At 49.1% G+C, this 20,811-nt stretch overlaps 6 protein-coding genes across 6 annotated transcripts; 1 reads left to right on the plus strand and 5 right to left on the minus strand.

Annotated features, from left to right (window-relative positions):
• Positions 1 to 885: 885 nt before the first annotated feature.
• UCRPA7_5753 (putative trichothecene efflux pump protein) lies at positions 886 to 2,791 on the minus strand (the record flags this gene model as incomplete). The annotated part of the gene is made up of 3 exons (XM_007918297.1): positions 886 to 1,330; positions 1,387 to 2,567; positions 2,621 to 2,791. 3 exons carry the CDS (start codon positions 2,789 to 2,791, stop codon positions 886 to 888), a joined length of 1,797 nt encoding a protein of 598 aa, XP_007916488.1.
• A 1,289-nt stretch (positions 2,792 to 4,080) lies between these two features.
• Positions 4,081 to 4,513, minus strand: UCRPA7_5754 (hypothetical protein; the record flags this gene model as incomplete). The annotated part of the gene is made up of 2 exons (XM_007918298.1): positions 4,081 to 4,169; positions 4,243 to 4,513. 2 exons carry the CDS (start codon positions 4,511 to 4,513, stop codon positions 4,081 to 4,083), a joined length of 360 nt encoding a protein of 119 aa, XP_007916489.1.
• Positions 4,514 to 5,049: 536 nt separating this feature from the next.
• UCRPA7_5755 (putative ytp1-like protein) lies at positions 5,050 to 6,482 on the minus strand (the record flags this gene model as incomplete). The annotated part of the gene is made up of 3 exons (XM_007918299.1): positions 5,050 to 5,460; positions 5,522 to 6,367; positions 6,438 to 6,482. The coding sequence occupies 3 exons, from the start codon at positions 6,480 to 6,482 to the stop codon at positions 5,050 to 5,052; spliced, it is 1,302 nt and encodes a 433-aa protein (XP_007916490.1).
• Positions 6,483 to 7,950: 1,468 nt separating this feature from the next.
• UCRPA7_5756 (hypothetical protein) lies at positions 7,951 to 8,670 on the minus strand (the record flags this gene model as incomplete). Its single annotated transcript, XM_007918300.1, has 1 exon — positions 7,951 to 8,670. The coding sequence occupies one exon, from the start codon at positions 8,668 to 8,670 to the stop codon at positions 7,951 to 7,953; it is 720 nt and encodes a 239-aa protein (XP_007916491.1).
• A 1,969-nt stretch (positions 8,671 to 10,639) lies between these two features.
• On the plus strand, positions 10,640 to 12,232 carry UCRPA7_5757 (putative glucooligosaccharide oxidase protein; the record flags this gene model as incomplete). The annotated part of the gene is made up of 4 exons (XM_007918301.1): positions 10,640 to 11,106; positions 11,169 to 11,706; positions 11,759 to 11,973; positions 12,070 to 12,232. 4 exons carry the CDS (start codon positions 10,640 to 10,642, stop codon positions 12,230 to 12,232), a joined length of 1,383 nt encoding a protein of 460 aa, XP_007916492.1.
• Positions 12,233 to 16,220: 3,988 nt separating this feature from the next.
• UCRPA7_5758 (hypothetical protein) lies at positions 16,221 to 16,716 on the minus strand (the record flags this gene model as incomplete). Its single annotated transcript, XM_007918302.1, has 3 exons — positions 16,221 to 16,256; positions 16,464 to 16,536; positions 16,601 to 16,716. The coding sequence occupies 3 exons, from the start codon at positions 16,714 to 16,716 to the stop codon at positions 16,221 to 16,223; spliced, it is 225 nt and encodes a 74-aa protein (XP_007916493.1).
• Positions 16,717 to 20,811: the final 4,095 nt, after the last annotated feature.

Here is a 20,811-nt window from a genome sequence, read left to right on the forward strand (position 1 = left end):
ACTTGACACCATTTGGGCCGTGTGTGGTGAGGCCGAGTCTAGAATCTTTCTTTGGTCTTTAAGGTGCAATAATACCCAACTCGATAGGCATACATTGACGTTAGAGATAAGTTTATGAAGGAGACATTCTCTCACTTTCTGCAAGTGCACTGAAACTTATCCGAACTGCTCGGTCTCTCAGAGCATATCACATCAGTGCGGAATTCCGAGCTCACGGGCCCGTCGGTTAGCTATAAGCTAAACTGATTCCTGAGAATCCTTCGACCTCTGAAGTAAGATTGAACTGGCTTCTTTGGGCAAACACCCCGTAGGAAGAAAGCTTGTCGAATCCACACGCCAATCACTTTTGTTTTTGCTATTCATTTGATACGCACCCTCAATCTAAGTGGCGTATCCGTCAATGAGGCCCCCCTAACCGCACGACCCGAGCTCGCCGAGGCACGTCCTATAGGGCTGAAGCTTACATGCTACACTATATGATATCGAAACTATCTACAAATCATGTTCGTGGTAGCGGCGCTAGACTCATCCGAGACAATACAGGCTACTCTTCTACTGGTCGCCATGAAATGTGACCTCAAATATAGCCTTGCTTACTTCTCTGCATCGGTCGTATAGGAGTACCGCCGATTCGGAACAGAAACCAAATGTTGCAGGTGTCATAATTCTTACATCCCTTCCAATGTAATAGGCAATTCAATGTACGTTTCGTACACAATTGATTCATGGCCGTGTTGCACTGGGCTAGCCTCTTTTGAACACAACTTTCAGGCCTTCAATAGCGAGCACATGATTAAGGCTGCATGACACCAACTTGAGATTGGCAAGTTGAATAACTCTAATCTATGGCTGGTAAGCACTAAAGGCTGACAACCCTTGCTGCATTTAAACGGCCTTGGAGAGCACCTCGTCACTTCCTTTGAGCTCATTCTTGAGAACGACCGCCCGCTGGTTGTTCTTTAGCTTCCTGTCGGTGCTGACCGTGCATAATGATGCCAGAATGGCGGCTGCTCCGAAGGCTATGGCAACAAGATACACAATCTTGAAACCATGCACATAAGCCAGCTTGGTCGCTATGGCTGCTGAGGAAGCCAAGGCCGGGGTTATACCCGTCACAGCATTGTATGCAGCAGCAGTATTGGTCTGAGCGGTTTTGATCAAGGCAGCCAGCAACTCCTTCGAAAACGGCGCTCCTGACGAGTTTATTGCCTTTGTCATCTCCGACGGCAGGGCTGAGTTGAAACCAGAAGTAAGAATCGCTGTGTAGATAGCCGTGGCTACAGCACCACCCAGAAGCCGGAATGTTCCTGCCAGACCAACTGCAACGCCGCTATCATCACGCATTAGCACTCTTCAATCTGCATGATTTCCAGTTCCGGCACTTACATATCGTTTTGATCATCCAGCCCGAATGAAAGCATGGTAAATGATACCAATTGCGGTGGGGTGATCATTGCGGCTCCAATGATAACGGTGACGATCGCCTGTGCCTTGTCATGAATGCCAACCGATGCCATCGACCCGATTAGTGCTGTCTGTGCAACCATAAAGAAGACCAACTGCCATTTCTCATGATGAAGCCGAGAACAGACCAGCACCATGAGCAGCCCACCACAGAACGTCCCGCAAGAGAATATGGTAGCATAGACGCCTCGCATGATCGGTTGATCTGCGGGTACGAAGAATAATTGGGACTGTCTTGGCCAGAGAACGTTCATGCTGTAGTAGAGCATTCCGCCAACGAAACAGATGACAATAACCATAACGAACTCTCGGACCTTCTTGAAGAGCTTTGGTGGCAATAAGGGGTACTTCAAGGTAGCATATGTCTCCCAGAAGCCGAGTATGATGAAGCAACACAGACCAACGACGATCGGTGCGATGACCGCCGGGTGGGACCAAGCGTACTTGCGGCCGCCGAAGTTGACGCCGAGAAGAAATAGGGTGCCAGCTGCCGTGAAGAGGAAGACGCCAACATAGTCGATCTCTGCGAGCAACTGCAATTTGGTCTTGCCATCACTGCGATGCTTCATGCGGAAGTCAGGTGGCTTGTAGAAGAAGAACAAGAAGATGAAGGCGGCAACATGCCAGCTGAACATATACCAGTACGCACCTCGCCATCCGATCGATGGCTGATATGCAATAAAAGAGTATGAGATAATGGGGCTGACAAAAGCAATAGCAAGGAAGACATCTAACATGCCAACACCAGCCATTCGATACTTATTAGGCACCATCTCCTGGACACAGGCATAGCAAAGTTCTTGAAAGCCACTTCCAATACCGAAAAGAGCCCCCGAGGCAATCATCATGTTGATGGACTTGCCATTAGCTCCAACTAGACAGCCAATAATAGAAATGATGGCTCCTGTCATCATGAAGTAACGCCGGCCGAAAATATCCGACAACCGCCCGCCGATGGATACAATGATGGAAGCACCCAATTGCCAAGTTACTGTGATCCAAGTATAATTTGGATCCGGGCCTAGTTCGGCATTGATATAAGGCAGAGTGGTCGACGGAATGAGAAGCGTCATGATATATGCGTTGATTTGCCCGGCAATGGCCTGCAATCTGTAAGCTTTCAATGTCTCCTAGCAAGGCAGAATAGCAAACTTACCAGGCATGCCAGGATTGTCTCCTTGTTGAGCTTGCCATATGCGACTTCCTCTCCGATAGGCGAGTCGAAACCGGCATTCTCAACATGTGTATGCACTTCCTGGTCAAACTTTGCATCACCATGATCACTAGGTTCCTGGTCCCTAGAGGCCGGAGTTGGATTTGAAGCCATGAGACACTCGGTTTTGAACTTTCGGACAACTGAACAGCTGCAGAAGCCAATACGAATCCCGAGCCTGATGGTTTAAATGCAACTTAAGCGTATCACAGACAGAGCTGTCGGGGCGATGTCGATCTTACTTGATCAACAATGTCCTAGGTTGTATTTATTAGACACGCTATACAGAGATATGACTATCTAATCAGAGACCACGCCTAATCAACGCGTGGTGTGGTGATTTATATGGTGATCATTGCGATATGTGGGACGCTGTGACTTCACAGGCCCCGGTCTTGTTTATCCCCTGCGCGAAACTTTCTCCAGACTCCCTGAATGGATTCGGGGAATAAGGAGGCTTCGACTCCTTCGGCGACCTTCTAAGGGTATACAACAAGAGACTTGCTTGCTACCCCAGATTCAACTATGCTTGATTGACGGAAGCCATGTGGGGGAGGTCGGATTGGGTGGGATCCCTGCAAGTTGACAACAGGAGCTTAAGCCCTCTCGCGAAATGTTTTCCGCAACCCTACCTTACGTCAAATGCCCACCTGGTTTGGGCTTTCAACTGCAAAGGAGAGACTGCTTAGACGCCACTGGTTCAGCAGGAGTGACAGATGGATATTCAACCGTTACCTACGGATGTCAAATTGCACAAGCTTTCCAACCACATCCCGGTTGCTATCTATAGATCCGTTCAAAAAGCACTATAAAGACCATATTTTTCTAGTGCAAAGCCACAAGTATCTGTCATGTCGGCTCTTGGCCCCTTTCACATGAAAGTAGGAAGCACTGATTCAGGACGAAGTTGCGACGAAGGTTGCGAGACTGTCACAATAGGAAGTAACGAAAAATGCACTGTGTCAATTTGGTGCTCATTGTCAATTTGTGCTCTATGTAATGACATAGAGTGCTCGTGTTTGTTGCGCTCTGGTTAACCTCTCCATTGTGGGCTCCTTGTTGCATGCAGAGCGTCAACGCTGGATCTCTTCTATTTTTGATCGTATAAATCCGTAGTGTTTGGTCCATTCACCACCTGGCAATAACCAAAGCGAATTGTGTACTGCCAGCGCAAGTCTTTGACGATCGTATGTTGGCATCCTCTTGAATGTTCGTTTGAAGGAGGGTGGCATGGTTTTTTCTCGTCTTTCGCTGGCTGGCGACACAGCCCGTTGTCAACGGCGATCGTCGTAGAACATGTTGCCCTAGCTCTCCAGTATTATATTGAGCAAGACGTTTGTTGGGTTGATGCGCTCAATCCTTCTGTCGAGTCATTGGTAGGAGCTATAGACGGAAAACGCATTTCAGGATAGATCGAGTTGCATCAGACTCTCCATAGCCTCGTCTCGCTGCTTCTTCAGCTCCTTCTTGGACTCTCGGCCAGTATCAGCACCTGGATAAAAGACATATGTCAGAATCATGTCTTCTAGCAACTCAATGTTATCCATAAATCGGGGAGAACGAACCCTGCATCTCCGTCTCAGCCGCTGCCTCTTCCTTGCGCTTGAGAGCGTACTTGAGCTGCCTCTCGAGCTTCTTCTGCTTCTTGGAGCTCAGGGCTGCCCTAGGGCCACTTGTGGGCAGGATGCCTTCTCGCGCACCGCGTCGTACATCGGACTTTTCGATTCGTGACTTCTTGCCAGCCGACGATTTCTTCTGCGCGGCCTTCTTCGCTTTGGCGGCGCGGGCGACTTGCCGGTTTCGCGACACGGTGTTGGGGTTCTTGACTGACGGCATCTTGACTGATACTCCAAGGTGTGATTGATCTAGGTAACGCAGTGGTTAAAGAAGATATGTTATGTTAGATCTTGGAGCTCTCTGAACGAGCCTCTTCAATTTTGTGCTGCTTCGCCTACCCACCACGAAGGTAAATTTTAGCGGGGCACTTTCAAATGCCCAAGATTTTCTGGCTTGTGAAGTGGGGCACTCGCGCCTGGTTCTGGCTGGCGGACAGGTGACGGCTGATTGGCCAATCAATCCACAGGAGATGTCATCGAGATATCTAGGTAGCTATGATGATGTCCAGCAATGCTTCTTCTAGTGAACATATGGTCTATTGATTACTAAGTAACCGTGCGATGATGATGAAGACATTTTCTTCGTACTATAATGAAATGATGATGCCTTGCCTGGTCCCAAAACACCGAACCCTGATGCAGAAATGCGAGCAACCGCTATTTGGTGCGGCATGTACAGTATACCCCTCTTCGCATGGTCAAACCAAGCCCGTTTTCTTTCTCCAGTTAACAATAATGTTCAAGCATGAGTGACTCTTAAGGTGCTACTCGGTCACTGTTTCGGCCAACAGTGCTTGGGCTCATGAGGCCCATTTCCTCCTCACCAAGGTCGTCTCTCAGCAGCTTCCGCCTCGCTGCATGCTCCTCGTCCTCGTCATCGGTCATTAGGCCGTCGAGTTCGAACTCTTCGGCATCCCGTACCTGCCGCTCATCGGCAACAGCATGGCCATTGAGCCGTGGGCGGTTTCCACCAGACTTCTTAGCCAGGAGCTCGGCATTCGCGTTGCGGTCATAAACGCTGATGAGCATATTGACGAAGAGGAAGAGGAGGAACGCCAGGCTGTAGATGATGAGGACGTAAGCGACAGCATCAATGCCGGAGCCGGCAACAAGAGCCATTTGTTCCTCGGTGGCTCCCATGAAAAGGAAACCAGAAGCATACAGCAGCTGAAGATACGTTAGCGATCATGAATGGATAAGTGAAGATAGCAACAACAGATGAACTTACGAAGACGGGGATATACTGGAAGCTATGGGTTTCAGTCCCATCCTCGGAAATACCGTTCTTGTCCTTCAGGATGAAAGCAATCTCGATGATACGAGTAAGACCAGCAGCCATCAACGTGTAGCCGAAGATCTTGTGGGTCATGGCACTGATCATTAGATCTTGGGGATGGGCAGACATAGCCCAGCCGGTCAAGAGAATAACAAAGCCAGGAATGAAGTTTCTCTGCGGTCGGCCATCTCGGGTTCGGCTAAGCCAAATTCCAGCCAACCCAGCACACCACCAGATAATTCCCATGGTCGTGTGCTGCCAATCGTTCTTGACCCAAGCGGTGCCCCAGCGGTGCTCGGTGAAGGTGTTAACGCAACCCCACGCGGCAATGACCACACTGTCAAAGAACTCTTGCGACCTGCCAGTGCGCTTCAGCCAGAGTTGGCCAACAAGGAGCAGAATGGTGAGCAAAACGCCGTAGGCAATGAAAGCACTGCCCATGATGAAGTGAGCCAAACACTGTCCGAGATGGTCACCCTGGCAAAACCCTAGGGTGGTGATGCCGCCGAAGAGCATCTGCACCCAAGAAAGCAGCGGGAATGCCTTTCCATTGATACCATGAAGCAGCCGAATCACCGGGCGTATACGGCCATGTATACCCTTCTCCAAATGAAGCTTCAAGTAGACACCAAGGATAATCTGTGCAAACATTACGAGGTACAAGATATCGGCGAAGCGAGAATGAACGTTCGTAGGAAGAAATTCGCGGCCTCCGTGCATGTGGCCCAGTGCATATCCGAGTAGAGCGATGATCGAGGCAGCAACTTGTAACGGAACGTGCCACCTGTTCTTGATAATCTGTTTGCCAAAGAAAAAAGTCAGTTCCGATAAATCCGTATTGTAGGTATCTTGTCATCAATCAACGTACCCCGAGAACCATCCCCAAAGGGAATAAGACCCCGAATGCCAGCATTTGGATAAAGATATGAGCCCATAGCGTCGAGTCCTATTAACAGCAGCATTAGCATCGTCGCCAAGAAAAAGACACCCATTCTTCCCGCCGAAGTCGATCAGCGGCAGAAACAGCAATCATCAACGTACTATGGGGTCTACGGAAATAGCCTCCCCTTCCGGTATGTTTTCAGTCGCATGGTCGTGTGCGGAAGCCATGGGAACGAATAGCACAGCGAGCAAGAGCGACGCTGTGGATGTTGAGAGTGCAGCGGAAGGGAGGCCGCGCAGTCTCGAGGACTGAGAGCTGCTGGAGAGGCCAGCAGGCAATCTGAGTGAAGCCATGGCGGCTGTTTCGAGTGGGCAACGTCGGCCCCTATCGAGATGGAGGAATGGCGAGCGTGTCAGAGGTCTGCGGGGAAGCGTCGCAATGGCCCCGTTGCCAGTCTGCCACGGTGGTGGGAAACGCGTTGCGATAGGGCGAAGCGTCCGAAGCAGTCGTACGATTGAGGGTCGCTGGGCGATAAGCCGCCGACAAGACGTCTCCTTAAGCGCTATCGAGGGATGAGATGAGGCACTCTGGGGTTATCTGGAGTCGTTGATGCCGTCGTCGTTTTGGTGGTGTTCTTCACTGTCGGATTGCACGGAGAAAAGGGAAGGTAATTAAGTGTTTGGTGTTGCAGGAGCCAGATAATCGTGGATCTACCTACATGTACCTACGGCTCCCAGTCTACCTCTCTCTCCCTACTGCATAGTACATGCCGCACGCTAACAAGCCTACCTAGGTACGCCGCAATGCATTTCGTCTTACGCGACTCCAATTTGCTGCTCCCTGACAGGTGGCAACGACCCGCACCTGCCCGGCCTCTCCGGCAGGCTCGGGGCTCTCCAATTTTATGGCAACTCCCTCTTCACACCCGCAATCCTAGACACCAGGGTGAACAGTCACCGAGAATCTCACTATGACAGCCTAGACTTCAAGTGCACAGAACTGAATTACACACTTGGAATAATGTTTTATTGAAGTATAACGTTATTCAGAGACTGGCTTTTGTAAAGGTGAAGGGAGCACAAGGGCGCAACTCGTGCCTCTTGGCATGGCCGGCTTTGCAATGCCAACCCAATAGCCCCTATTTCTGCTTCTTGGCATAGCTTGGGTGATTCAACTGGTGAGAGTTGGTTTCCAAACATTCCTCAGATATGAAAGCAGCCTCTGAATCGTGTTTACAACTCCGGTCGTCATCCTTCGAATATCCTTCTCGGAGGGGGTTGTCGATTGAGCAAATCTGCATATTCGAAGTCTTCCACTCGTCTACAACCCTTGATAATATCTATCTGTGCAAGTTGAAACCATTGACTTTGTTTATAGTAATCTGTTGATTGCATTTTTGAAGCATCTATATACATGTAGTCTCACTCTTATGCAGCACGAATGTCTGGTGTCTTGCCAACTCTTCCACTAAGCTGATACTTTTGGCTTGTCTCCAGACCTACTCATCCCAAACAACGGCACTCAAGCCGTCCTCATTATTGACAGTGCCGGGAGTTGCGATCGAGAGGCTCGCAATCAGGCTACCTAGCCGACCAGATGTTGTATTCCTGGCCACAATGGCAACATTAGACGAGGTTTGACCACCGATGGCAACCATGTCACCCGCCTTATTGATAGCAAAGGTCCGGGGGAACCAGGAGTATGCATTAGTCGCTTCAACAAAAGCGATGGCACCAGTTGATGGATCAATCGAATAAGTCGCCATCGAGTCCTTCTGAGAGCCAAAGGACTGGTCGTTCCGGTTCGCAGCATACAGGAAGTTGCCGGAAACGTGAACCTCAGCAGCTTTGGAACCAGCAGGGGCAGATTTCCCAGCCGGATAGGTTGACAGAGATTGTGTCTTCTTGAGCGTAAGACAGCCGTCTGCAGGATAGGTGACCTGCCACGCAGTAACAGAGTTGGCCAGCTCATTGACAAGATAAAGCATACTTCCTCCTGACGGCAATGTGTACCAAGCCCCGTGGCGAGGTCCATCTCCAGCTCCAGCCTGCGCGTTGGTGCACTGCTTGAGGTTTCCAGTGCTTGCATCAATGCTGAAGATGCGAACTAGATCCGCACCGAGATCAGCGCTCAACAGATACTTGCCGGTAGGGTCGGTGAAAGTAGAGTGTGGATGCGGCTTGTCTTGCCTGGAAGGAACAGTTCCTCTTCCTGACATTGTGAAGGTCATCTTCTGAAGAGTCTGCGAACTAGAACTCAACGGAAGCTTATAGGTAATGATGGTGGACGGATCACTATCATAGTCAGTTCATGTTGCTCGTCGGCTGTAGGCTATCCATCTTACTATTCAGCAGCTGCAATGAAGCCTCGTCCATCACTACCTCCGTATAGCGTACTGTGGATCTCACCTCCCGGCGTCCTTGCTGTGCCGGTCACCTTGAGAGACCCATCTGCTGCCACTGATAACGAGGTCAACACTGGGCTTCCATAGGATGTCTCATCAGTAACGTATAAATTTCCCGTTGCCGAATCAAGAGTCAACCAGCTCGGCATGTTTCCGCCAGCCCTGAGTTGCGACTTGATTGCCAATGTGCCCGTAGTGCCAGTGGTCGTCAAGGTCAAGGTGTATAGAGTCCCGCTATAATGAGACGCAATCAGCGTCGAGCTGAATACCCCTGGTAACAGCCACAGCAAGGCCGAAAGGCTTGGTCGAACCAACTTCATCTTCAATAACTCACGGTGTAATCTTGGCGGTGTCCGATTTACTCAGCCACAAAAAGCTGAACAGGGAAGTAGTACACCTTATCAAGCCCATCGAAGAACACAGGTCTTGGCTACATATAGCATCTCATGACAGGTAACAGTACCTCTTGAACAGGTATACAAATGAGATATTTCCCGGCGCCTGTACGCAGCCGCCGTGGTGTAGATGTCCTTGAGGCAAGTTACTTTGCCGTGAGAGTATCCGATACCTAAACAGGCAATGCCGCGGAAGGCTCTCCGCCATGCTGAGTGGTCCTGCAGGTCAGTTCTGTGGCTAAATGCAAAACGCCCTTTTATCCCGCCAACCTGATTGAGTCTCTCCACAATTACTATCCCAAGAAAATGCTCCAAGTTCATAGATTAGTCTTTTTAACCCTGGCCAAAAAGTCGTTTCACATCGAAAATACGGAGACCAGCCGGTGATAGAGAGAAAGATGTGAAACATTCTACAGCATGAAGACTTCACAGGTCCTTGCGACAAAGTGACGGTCTCTTGAAATAGATATCATATTGTCACCAAATTGCCCATTTTCGTTATCAACATGCTTTGTGCTCAGTAGAGTTGTGATGGGATATTTGGTAATGATAATTAACACATGTTTTCAGCTACGCTCTTCGAGATCTACGTACATACACGTACTCATAAACTTCCATTTAAATTAGCACAGCTCCTAAATCGCAGGCATCTGGACGAAGCTTTGAAGCTGTTATGTCTTACCAGACGCGTAGTTTTTTAAGGCCCGAAGATGAGGATGGGCTCTAATACAATACTTCTTCCCTCTGCTTGTAGAGTTGACTGAACCAATCAGCTATACGAGTTCATATCAAGGCGCTGGGAGGTATATGTCTGGATACAGCCTATACTAGAACGACCCGCCCTCAGGTAAGCTCATGGCACGATCGACAGCACGGTTCCTCACTATTAAGCATAAATGGCTCCTCCTTTCCGCTTATGGTGATATATCGCGGCTGGTGAGACGGAATAAGGCTGGGAAAGCCCGGGAGCGGATATACGCCAAGCAGCGATACCCACGGACTTCTGCATCTGCTGTGCGCCCTCGCCTTCTCGGGCCCTTCCGACGTTCCCTAGGGAGGTCCGTTTTGCCAAGAAGATAATTTAAGGGATAGACATTGTTTGCAAGTAAGACCATAGTCATCTGTTGAACGCTAACCCCTCGTGCGGATGGTTTAAGAATCGCACGATCGCTCATCATGTGCACGTAGCTATGGGACCACTCCTTCAGTGTACTCTCTTATGACCTCGGCAGCTAAAGCTGTTTGACAGAGCTTTAGATTTTTACAAGATCAAATCAAACATATCATTGCGAGCCGTCCCCCGGATTCCCCGCGTTAAGGTCCACGAGACGGTGAGCAGTCCTTGCTTTTAAGTCGTGAGATTTCTCTCCAACCTGCATCACGCCGCAATGCACACCATATTCGCTACTTTAATAGCTTTGGCCATAACTGCCACTGGTTTGGCAGTCGATAAACGCGCTGCGCTTGACGACTGCTTGACAGACGCGGGTGTACCCACCGATACTCAAGGGTCAGATGACTGGAAACAGGATGTCGCCCCTTATAACCTTCGCCTTCAATTCAAACCGATCGCCATTGCTGTGCCGACAACCACCAAACACATTCAGGATGCAGTTGCTTGTGCTGTTAGAGCTGGCGTGAAGACCAATCCAAAATGTGGTGGACATAGTTACGCCTCGTTCGGACTGGGAGGCGAGGACGGCCACCTCACAATCGAGATGGACCGGATGAGCAAGGTGGTATTAAATAACATAACTGGGATTGCCACAATAGAAGGCGGTTCCAGACTCGGCCATGTTGCTGCAGAATTGTACGCTCAGGGGAAGAGAGCATTCAGCCATGGGACTTGTCCAGGGTATGTAATGATAGACTACAATCATAATATAAGAAGGAGAATGAGCTAATCTTTACTCCCAGCGTCGGAGTCGGAGGACATTCGCTTCACGGTGGATATGGTGTGAGCTCACATACCAAGGGTCTGGCTTTGGACTGGATGGTTGAAGCAACAGTTGTGCTAGCAAACTCCACGGTCGTAACTTGCTCAGAGACGGAGAATCCCGAGCTATTCTGGGCAATACGTGGTGCTGGATCGTCAATGGGAGTTGTGGCCTCCTTCAAATTCAAAACTTTCCAGGTCCCGGATCAAGTGACCTTTTTTGCCGCCCCCATTAGATGGGCGACTCAGGACAAAGCGGCAGCAGGACTGAAGGCCATTCAGCAATACGTCGAGAACGATATGCCCAACGAGCTCAACATGCGTCTCTTCGTGCAACGATCGTTCACTAATTTGGAAGGGATGTATTATGGAGACAAAGCTGGCCTTCAGACCGCCCTACAATCGCTTCTCAATAAGACTGGCTCGGCTTTGGCCCTCACACAGACTGGGAGCTGGACCGACCAACTGAGTCATTTCGGAAACGGTATCTCTCTAAACCAAACACATCCCTATGATATGGTGGGTAGACCTCTCTTGCTTTCCATTGATATGAGACTAATATCCTAGGCAGCACGAGACCTTCTACTCCTCAAGCTTATATACTCAAGCACTCTCGGATGAGCAGATTCAAGGATTTGTCAGCTACTGGTTCTCCCTCGGCAAGACCAACACCCGGGACTGGTATGCACAGTTCGATTTCCATGGAGGCAAGACTTCTGCCATTGCAAACGTGTCAGTTGACGCGACGGCATACGCCCACAGAGACTATCTATACATGATCAACTGGTACGACCGGGTGGACAAGGGCACATTTCCAACGACTGGGTTTCCTTTCGTCCAAGACTTTGTCTCCAATTTGACAAGTACAATGAAAACTGGTAGCTGGGGGCAATACATCAACTACCCAGACCCGAACCTTGACCAGACTACAGCACAAAATGTATATTGGGGAACTCATTTGAGCAGGTTGCAGAGAATCAAGGCTGCGGTGGATCCACAGGATGTTTTCCACTACCCTCAGGGTATTTTGCCAGCAAAGGCTTGAGTGGATAAATAGGGGTGAGTTCTCCGCCAAGGGCGTGTTATTTATCGCAACGCATATAGAACATCAAATTATGAAAGGCAACTATCGGAAAGATCTTGATTAGTTTTGATAAGTCAGTTAACTTTTGGTAACACTCCTCTTAAAACCCTCTGCCAGCACTTATTTCAGTTGAGCCATCTTTTAGAAGTCTGTTGATTTGAGGTTTCTACCCAAGACGAGCACCAGATACCATGCAAGCCTATCAAGAAGAACAGCTTAATATGAAAGACGAGTCTGATTGCGAAGCACCTCCTTCTTCGTGATTGGGCCAGTGCTGCACCTCTGACTTGTGTGGTGTGTGGCTGTCTGGAATTCATGTTCTGTTACCCCTGTAGACTTATCGTAAAAGCCAAAAACGGAACCCTTCGAGTGTCTCCTAACTCAACTCAATTATCCTCTATTTGGAATTCTTTTACTTTCGTCTCGAGTACTAGCTGCTTGAGTACTGTTTTATGTACCTATCTGCCTGGATGCCTTTTATTTCCGTCGGATAGACATAGGATCTCTAAAATAACAAAACCTATCATATAATCTTAGATCAATTACAGAAAGTGAGGCAAGTTGAATGCAGTAGGCAACTTACCTAGTGTCACGGCCAGAAATCGGGCAGCCCCTCGGGCGTTACGTCTGAAGCATTATCCCCCTATCAAGTCATCCTATACTCAAGCTCTTTGCTTTGAGTTAAATTCGGCAGGATATGATCATAGAAGTGGATTAAGAACAACACATTGTTCGCCTTAGACTTGCTCAACGTCGACAACTTCAGCTTCACAAAGATAATCGTCCAGTCGACGTGCCTCAAGTTAACAAAGCAGTTACAGCTCAGTATCATGCCTAGTGTCTGCAAGAGCACTATGCGTGACAATCAGAACCCAGAATTGGGAAACAGCTCACCCACTAGTACCGGTGGCTGGTGATGAAGCATAGATGATCCTTCAAAGAACATCGCACAACAAGAATCCCAATATTCTCGGAGAAAGTCTGCGATAGCGAGATGACAATTTTTCTCGGCGAGTTGAATCTCCTTTGCAAAACCTACGAGCGGGTCTGCTGGCCTGGCGCCAGATCTTAGAAGCATCCGCACAACCCCCAGCCTCCCATGTTCAGCTGCACCTTCGAGTGCGGTGCGGCCTGCCGCTTGGGCTGCCGCGGCGTGAACATCTGCTCCGCGCTCCAGAAGCATTGCGACAATGTGCAAGTTGCCCGTGATGGCAGCGCCTTGCAAAGCGGTGACCCCACCGAATTGAGCAGGTTCTGCATTTACATTTGCTCCATGTTCCAGAAGAAACTGGACGGTTACAGGGCTGGGGTTGTGAGTGGATGTCGCCGCTTGAAGCGCAGTGCGGCCGAAACAATCACCGGGTAGTGCGTTAATATCAGCGCCGTGGTTGAGCAGAAGTTGGATCGCTCCTGTATTGCTGATGCGTGCTGCGGCTTGGAGCGGTGTGTCCATGTGTTTGGATGGGTCTCGATCTTCCAGTCGAGCGCCTGCCTGCAATGCGAGCTTCAGCAGGTCAGTCCATCTCTGGCCTAGTAGAGGATGCAGGACAGTGCCGGTGGGGCTATCCAGGCGATTGACGGGGGCTCCCAGTGCCAGTAATTTCCGGAACGTGGCTTCCAATTCGGCGTCGGGGTGGTCGTGGCTCTCGCAAGCCCTGGCTGCAGCCTCCAGTACCGTAACGCCATACTCCTTGGCTGGAGCCGCTCTGACATCGGCTCCGGCTTCGAGCAGAGTGTCGACGACTTCTGTGCGACCTCCTAAGACTGCAGCCTGTAGCGCTGTGAGCCCATCATCATCCCTCGCGGGAAGATTGACATTCGCCCCTCGGTCAAGCAGAAATTGCACCAGTGCGAGATGGCCCTTGCCCGCTGCTGCTTGTAAAGCGCTTCGGTGTCCCACTCCGTATTCGTTGATCGGTACGCCCCTGTCGAGAAGATTTCCGCATTCGTAAATCAATCCATGTTCAGCATCCCCCGCTAATACTGTAGGTCCAAGCAAGGCCAGAGCATTTCCAGTGCCCAGGAGAGGTTCAAGCGTGTACGTACGGACCAGGATATCACCACCTGATTCGGCGAATTTTTGGCGAATCCGATGCAGAATGCTATCATTCACCTCGGCGCCAGCTTTGATCAAGAGATAGGCAATGTCTTCGGCTACATCCCCATCTTTCAAGTGGTGAATGAATACACTGACGAGTGGCCGCGCATCTTCAGGACAATCGTCATCTCCATCGACAACATTTTCCTTGAGGCGACAGCAGGGTGCGTTGGGGTCCACGCCACGCCACAACAGCGTCCTGACAGCCCCTACGTTGCCCACCTTTACGGCCTGACACAGGGCACGCTCAAGTATTTCTTGTTGGACAAGATTCCGCTCGCCGAGGACTTGTGATAGCATGCGGTTTCCCTTTTCCGCCGCTTGAATCAGTTGCAAGATCTCCGGTACGTTTTCAGGTGCTAGTTTTCCGCAAAGGATCTCATAAAAATGTGCTGACGTCCTCATTGCGAATTCCAGAATACCGTAATCGCCCACGCGAAAGTCGACGTCAATCTCAGCACCAAGCTCTAGTAAGCATCGCAGCATCCCTGCATCAACACTTTCGATGGCCAGTGTAATAGCGTTGCCTTCAGCTTCTGTCGGTCCGACCTTGACCCGCGTATTGATGTCAGCGCCAGCACTGACAAGGCACTGGACGATAGGTTCATGGGATCGTAAAACGGCACGGTGTAAAGCTGTTATGAACTTGGTCGTCCCCTCTTGCTGTTCGAAGCTATTAGGGTCAGCACCCCGTGTCACCAGCAACTCTACGATGTCGATCGCGTCGTTTCTAATCGCTTCGTGAAGCAACCTTCCCCCTAAGGGACCTGACACTGCACTACGATTCGTAGAGAGTAAGGAATCAAGGAATTCCGTCGATATATCAGCTGAATAAAAACGTCGACTCTTACAGATGTAGTGCACACTGTTCTGCAATATTGCGACTGCTAACGAATACACATTGGCTGACTTGATCTTTAAAAAGTCAAGAAACTCTTTGACACAATCCGGGCCACTTTTCAGGAGAAAGTCGAGAAAATGTCGTAGTTGATCTTGCAAAAGGAGGTTATTCGAAGCCAAGTATGCCACGACTGCGAATATTTGACGATAAGACTGCGGACTATGATGAGCAAGGGCTCCTGCAGCATTTGACGGAATTGCGCCACGTGATGCAATCCCGAACATGCACTCAACAACGTCGGCAATATCACGGAGAGTATCCAACCGCGGGTCCGCACACATTAATTGAGATATCACACAACCTTTCGCCTCCCATCGAAGTTTAGGCCTACCGTTGAGGCATGATGCAGGATGAAGAGGGTTTTCGCTAACAAAATTATAGGGGCGTACTGTGTCAAATATAAGTGAAGCGACAGCTGCCATTATTGTAAGCGATGATCGTGCAAAACATCTTGGAAAACATACCTGCATTACCCCCGAAATATGTCGTAGAGAGGTCGACTGTCAGGAAAGATCTATCCATTGCCTGCGAAAGAGGATGTCTTGTATTAATGTCTTGAGGATGGATGGCCTTCGTTCGATACGGTAAACCCTGCAGACTTAATGGTGAAGCCATGTACTGTAAGTCATTTACAACTCCATCTTCTCGGAGGAAGACCGACGGGCTTTGGTAGCCGTTTATCCCTGAGAATTCACAGTCCAGAAACGGACCGTCGAAAAAATTGAGCAAGGTGTCTGGCTCGTGTGCTTGCGGGGCGGCGTTGACGTCAAGGTCCATTAAGTCCAAAGTTTCAAGCGGCTCGATCAACGGGACCTCAATCGCTGCTCGACTTGGTACAAGGCCTGCATCCTGTACTGCAGAGACTTGCCCGTTGTCCCTCCTGTCGTGGGACACATTGAGACTCCTCGATAAAGGCTCATTGATACTCAGCCCATCCGATGTTCGGATTTCTACTCTGTGTTGTCCATGAGAGTCGATCCCAAGGTCTGGAACATAGTCAGCAAATTGCAAATGTCAATCATGCGATCATTCATTAACGATGAGATACCTATTTTCGAAAGGTCAAACCCCCCAATGTCTGTCGAGTCTTTTGAATGCCGGCGGATCTCTCGTGCAATACGCTCTGGGTCCAGCTTTCGGCCGCAGAGGTAGACATCGGAAGCCTTCCCTTGTGCTTGCCGAAGACGAAGTACCTTAATAACCGCCTTCCATTCATCTACTCGTAGGTTTTTCAATCCACCAAACTTGCTCTTGAATTGTTTTGATCTGAGTTTAATTCAGTCGTCGGAAGCGAGAAAGACGGCTTCGAAGTATAATGAGTGAGACTTACGTGACACGGAGGCCATACGTCTCTTGTAAGTACTCTCGAGTTTTACTTTCCGTCTGGTTTCCGTCAACGTAGAGCCGTATAACGTCCTGCTCAAAGAGTTTCCAATCATGAGCCATTGTAGGATGTGCAAACAAGAAGGTGCATAGTTGAGCCTAATGCGGTTGTGAGAGAATTGGCTGCAAGGCTCAGGCCTTATGAAGAAGGCTGCACATAAGAACCTCCGGTGCCAGCAGATGCTTCGTAGACACGTGTCGTGGCACTTCTGGAACAGGGCGTGCAATGATTGGTCTGTCATTCCTCCATGCATGGACTTTCTGGTCAAGGGTGACCCTCACTTGGATGAGGCTCTCTCGTCCAATTAGCGGCCCAATCCGATCGCCTTGGATCTTTGGACTCAGGTTGACCCAGGCAACCTTGAGATTGTGGCTTGACGCCTGGCACTTCTGGCATGACCAGCCCCTTCTGTAGCTGGGATGCATCATCTCTGCTGATTCCGTCGATCATTTTATTGGATCTCTCAGTTGCGACCGTGATGACCGTTCACATAATTCTATAAGGGCATCAGTTGGCGAAAGGTAATAACGAGCCTAGATAAGTAGCGGATGGCAAGACATCTGAATAAATCTTCAGGTTCAGGCTCAGTCAACGCTCACCTAGTCACTTTGGATGACCTGGGTGGTGTCACGACCTGGCAAAATAGGGGCTCGAAATAACTGACACATTCACCAACATTTATATGTGGTAGACACACCAAAACTTGTTAGTAGGTGTGTCAGTTATTTCGAACCTCCTGGTTCCGGGGCCAGGTGGCTGACAGGCGGTTGTAAAAAGTGGCGGAGCCGGGTGCCGACAGGAAGCACCTAATATTCATATCTACTTGCCCAGCACAACCAGTATTGTCCTTAGTTGCTTGTTGCAATTGCAAACTGTCTAGGTTATGCTGGTACATATCCAGAAAACTCGGAGGTCCAAGTTTTGGGTGAGTAACGCCAGATTTCTCGTTCATTGTCTTACGATGTCGGTCATGGCTTAGTTGACTTGCGAATAGCAACAAGACAGGGTCACATTGGTCAGATTAATGATAGACCTGTGAAACTTTTGTCCTCATCGCTGGATTTGAAGTGTGAATCTATACTAGCAAAACCAAAGGAGCCATCTTTTCAACATCATTGCACCTGAAACAGAATGCTTCTCGACTTTTTCTGCGCACTAAAATATCCCCGTATTTCGGCTGGATATCCGAAACGCACAAGGGTACGTGGTGGTCTATCAACCAGATGAAAGGGCATAATGTTGTCTTAACATTCCGATGTTTGATCATCACACCCGACATACTGTAGCCCAATCTAGCGAATCACAACGTCTGAAGACAAGAATACTCGTCGCGTGTTAGACTTTACCCCGTAATCTGTCAAGCATCAACTTGCCGCAAACACTAGCACCAATTGGATGATTTGTCTGAAGAATGGCTCGTCGGAATGTTTTTAGATCGCTAGAGCCGCACCTAAGTTAAGCTTCTGAAACAGTGAGGGATTCTCGCTCGGATTCAGGGCTTCGCCGGCAAATTCGCCAATTATAGGAAATGGTATGCTAGTAATTATGCATTCCAATCCATTAAAACCACCAATCACCCCAGTCTGGTATGTCGTTGGCGTGTCATAGTATTGAAAGTGATGCTGAGCAATCGATTCCGCTTATTAGATCAAGATAACGCAAGAGCACAATAGCGCGTCATTACTGGCGCTGGAAATACTTGCCAGAATGGTGCGAAGCAACTTACTCGTGCTCGTTGGGCTGCTGGCCAGCGTTCCCTCACATGCGTCTGCTGAAGGGTTACACTCTTTGGCCGTCAAAGCGGGCAAGCTGTTCTTTGGAACGGCAACAGACACGAACCTTTTCAATGATACCGCATATATGGCAATAGTAAATAATCAGAGCGAGTTTGGACTCTTGGTGCCGGAAAACAGTCAGAAATGGCAGCCTACAGAGCCGACTCAAGGCATATTTCAACTTACAAATCCGTCCCGGATCTCGACTCTCGCCAAATCAAATAGCCAAATGTTTCGGTGCCATACCTTGACGTGGTTTTCACAGCTTCCTAGTTTTGGTAGGTCCCCCAAGAAAATAAGCGCTCGCAAGTATTAAAAATGTTGGACAGTTGAACAAGGGAAGTGGACGCGTGCGACTCTCACAGCCGCGATACAATCGCACATAGCGAACGTTGTTGGTCATTTCGCAGGCCAATGCTACAGCTGGGATGTTGTCAACGAGGCGTTAGAAGATAACGGCACTTTTCGGAATAGTGTCTTCTTTGAGACTATGGGCACAGATTTCATTCCGATTTCATTCAAAGCAGCAGCACAAGCCGACCCAGCTGCCAAACTTTACTACAATGATTTCAGTCTCGAATTCAACAGCAACAAAACCGATAGCGCAGTGAAAATCGTGAAGCTTGTCCAAAACGCTGGGTTGAGAATCGACGGCGTAGGATTCCAAGGCCACATGGTCGTTGGTCAGACACCGCCGCAGTCTGCGCTCATGACAGTCTTGAACAGATTTACAGCTCTGGGGGTCGAAGTAGCATTCACAGAGCTCGATGTCAGACATAGATCGCTACCTGCTTCATCCACAGCTCTTGAGCAACAGGCAATGGATTATGTTAGTGTTGTTGGCGCTTGCTTGGCAATAGCAAAATGTGTTGGTGTTGTAGTGTGGGAATTCACAGATAAATATAGCTGGATTCCAGGGACATTTCCAGGCACGGGGGAAGCTTGCCTGTTCGATGCCAACATGTCTAGACGTCCGGCATATACGAGCGTTTCCAGCCTTCTCGCAGCTGCGGCAACAGGATCTGTACAAAACGACGTGAACAAGTCCAATTTCACCAACAAAGCAGGGTCTACAGGGACGGGGACCATACCAAGTCCGACGAATGGAACAATTGCAACAAGTAAACCCACCAACACTCAAGCATTCACTGATGCAGGCTCCTCATTGAGGACTGACCTCTCTTTATGCCTCGGTATTCTAGGATTGCTGGTGCTTGTGTCTAGTTAAACCGAGTCCCTGTATGTCAATTGCTACTATTGCTATTCCTTAATGACATCCTCTTCAACACGCGAGCATCATACCTCAAGCATTATTGTATGTATTTACGCGACAATAGTATACGCACACTTAGTTGAATTCAACAATCATACAAGAGACCTCTGTTAGTAGTGGCACCTAAGAGCAATAGATGAATTGATTGCAAGGGCAAAACTAATAACAGTAAGTTCAACATCGAGATGGAAGGTTGGTAGCAAAATGCACAGCGTACTTTGTGCTGCTACAGACTTTACTCTCACGCTTAACCAATTGATTACGTGGAACATGCCATCCTTCCTCATTAATCTGATTAAGCTTCTGTGGGCATTCAGAAATACCTACGTCTTAGTCAGGCTATTTTTGTTTACTTAGGGTTCAGGCTTTCTCCGAAAGTTGAAATTAGAATCATATCAACTAACTTCGAGGTATCTCCGATACGGCATTGCTGCCCTCAAAACCCACTGAGCCCCATCCTACTATTCCTTCTTTATTTGAGAGAAAACCATCACAAGGAACCAGCTCAAACTTCGCACTCGCCAAAAAGCTTCAAGACCGCAGAGCAACCACAAGACTCAATATTAGCCATGGAATGCAATAAATACTGGATTGAAGAGGCACAACGTCATAGCACTTGTTCTCTGGCACAAGAAAAGTGCAAAGATGTGTGCTTAGACTGTCCTCGAGCAAAAATCGCCGAGCAAATTGCACAACTGCTTGTGAGGGACAACGACTACGGACTGGATCTGCTACATCTTGCAGCCTACAGAAGTGAAGGGGGTGATATTTCTCGCCTCATTTTGAAAGCGAAACGCAACTTGCAACACACAGAGACGAGTATGCGACAAAATGAAAGACTCGATCAGGCTAATCGACAACAAAGCCATGGATGTTCCAGCCATTCTATGGGGAACCGGCCTGATGATGTCAACCAAGCTCACAAAACACCAATTCGCCGAATCAAGTTGCGAAATTCTGGTTCTCTCACTCCACGGCCTACACCACCTTCGGTCGTGAATCGAGACCATGCCAATCACTTAAATCCCCGGCGATCTTCTTCGACCTTGGAGCTTGACGAAGATACAGAGGTGCCAAAGTTGGGTAGACAACTTCCGAAACCAAGTCGA

The sequence above is a fragment of the Phaeoacremonium minimum genome (genome assembly GCF_000392275.1).
Source record: "Phaeoacremonium minimum UCRPA7 unplaced genomic scaffold PA7_03_scaffold_433, whole genome shotgun sequence".
Lineage (NCBI taxonomy): Eukaryota > Fungi > Ascomycota > Sordariomycetes > Togniniales > Togniniaceae > Phaeoacremonium > Phaeoacremonium minimum.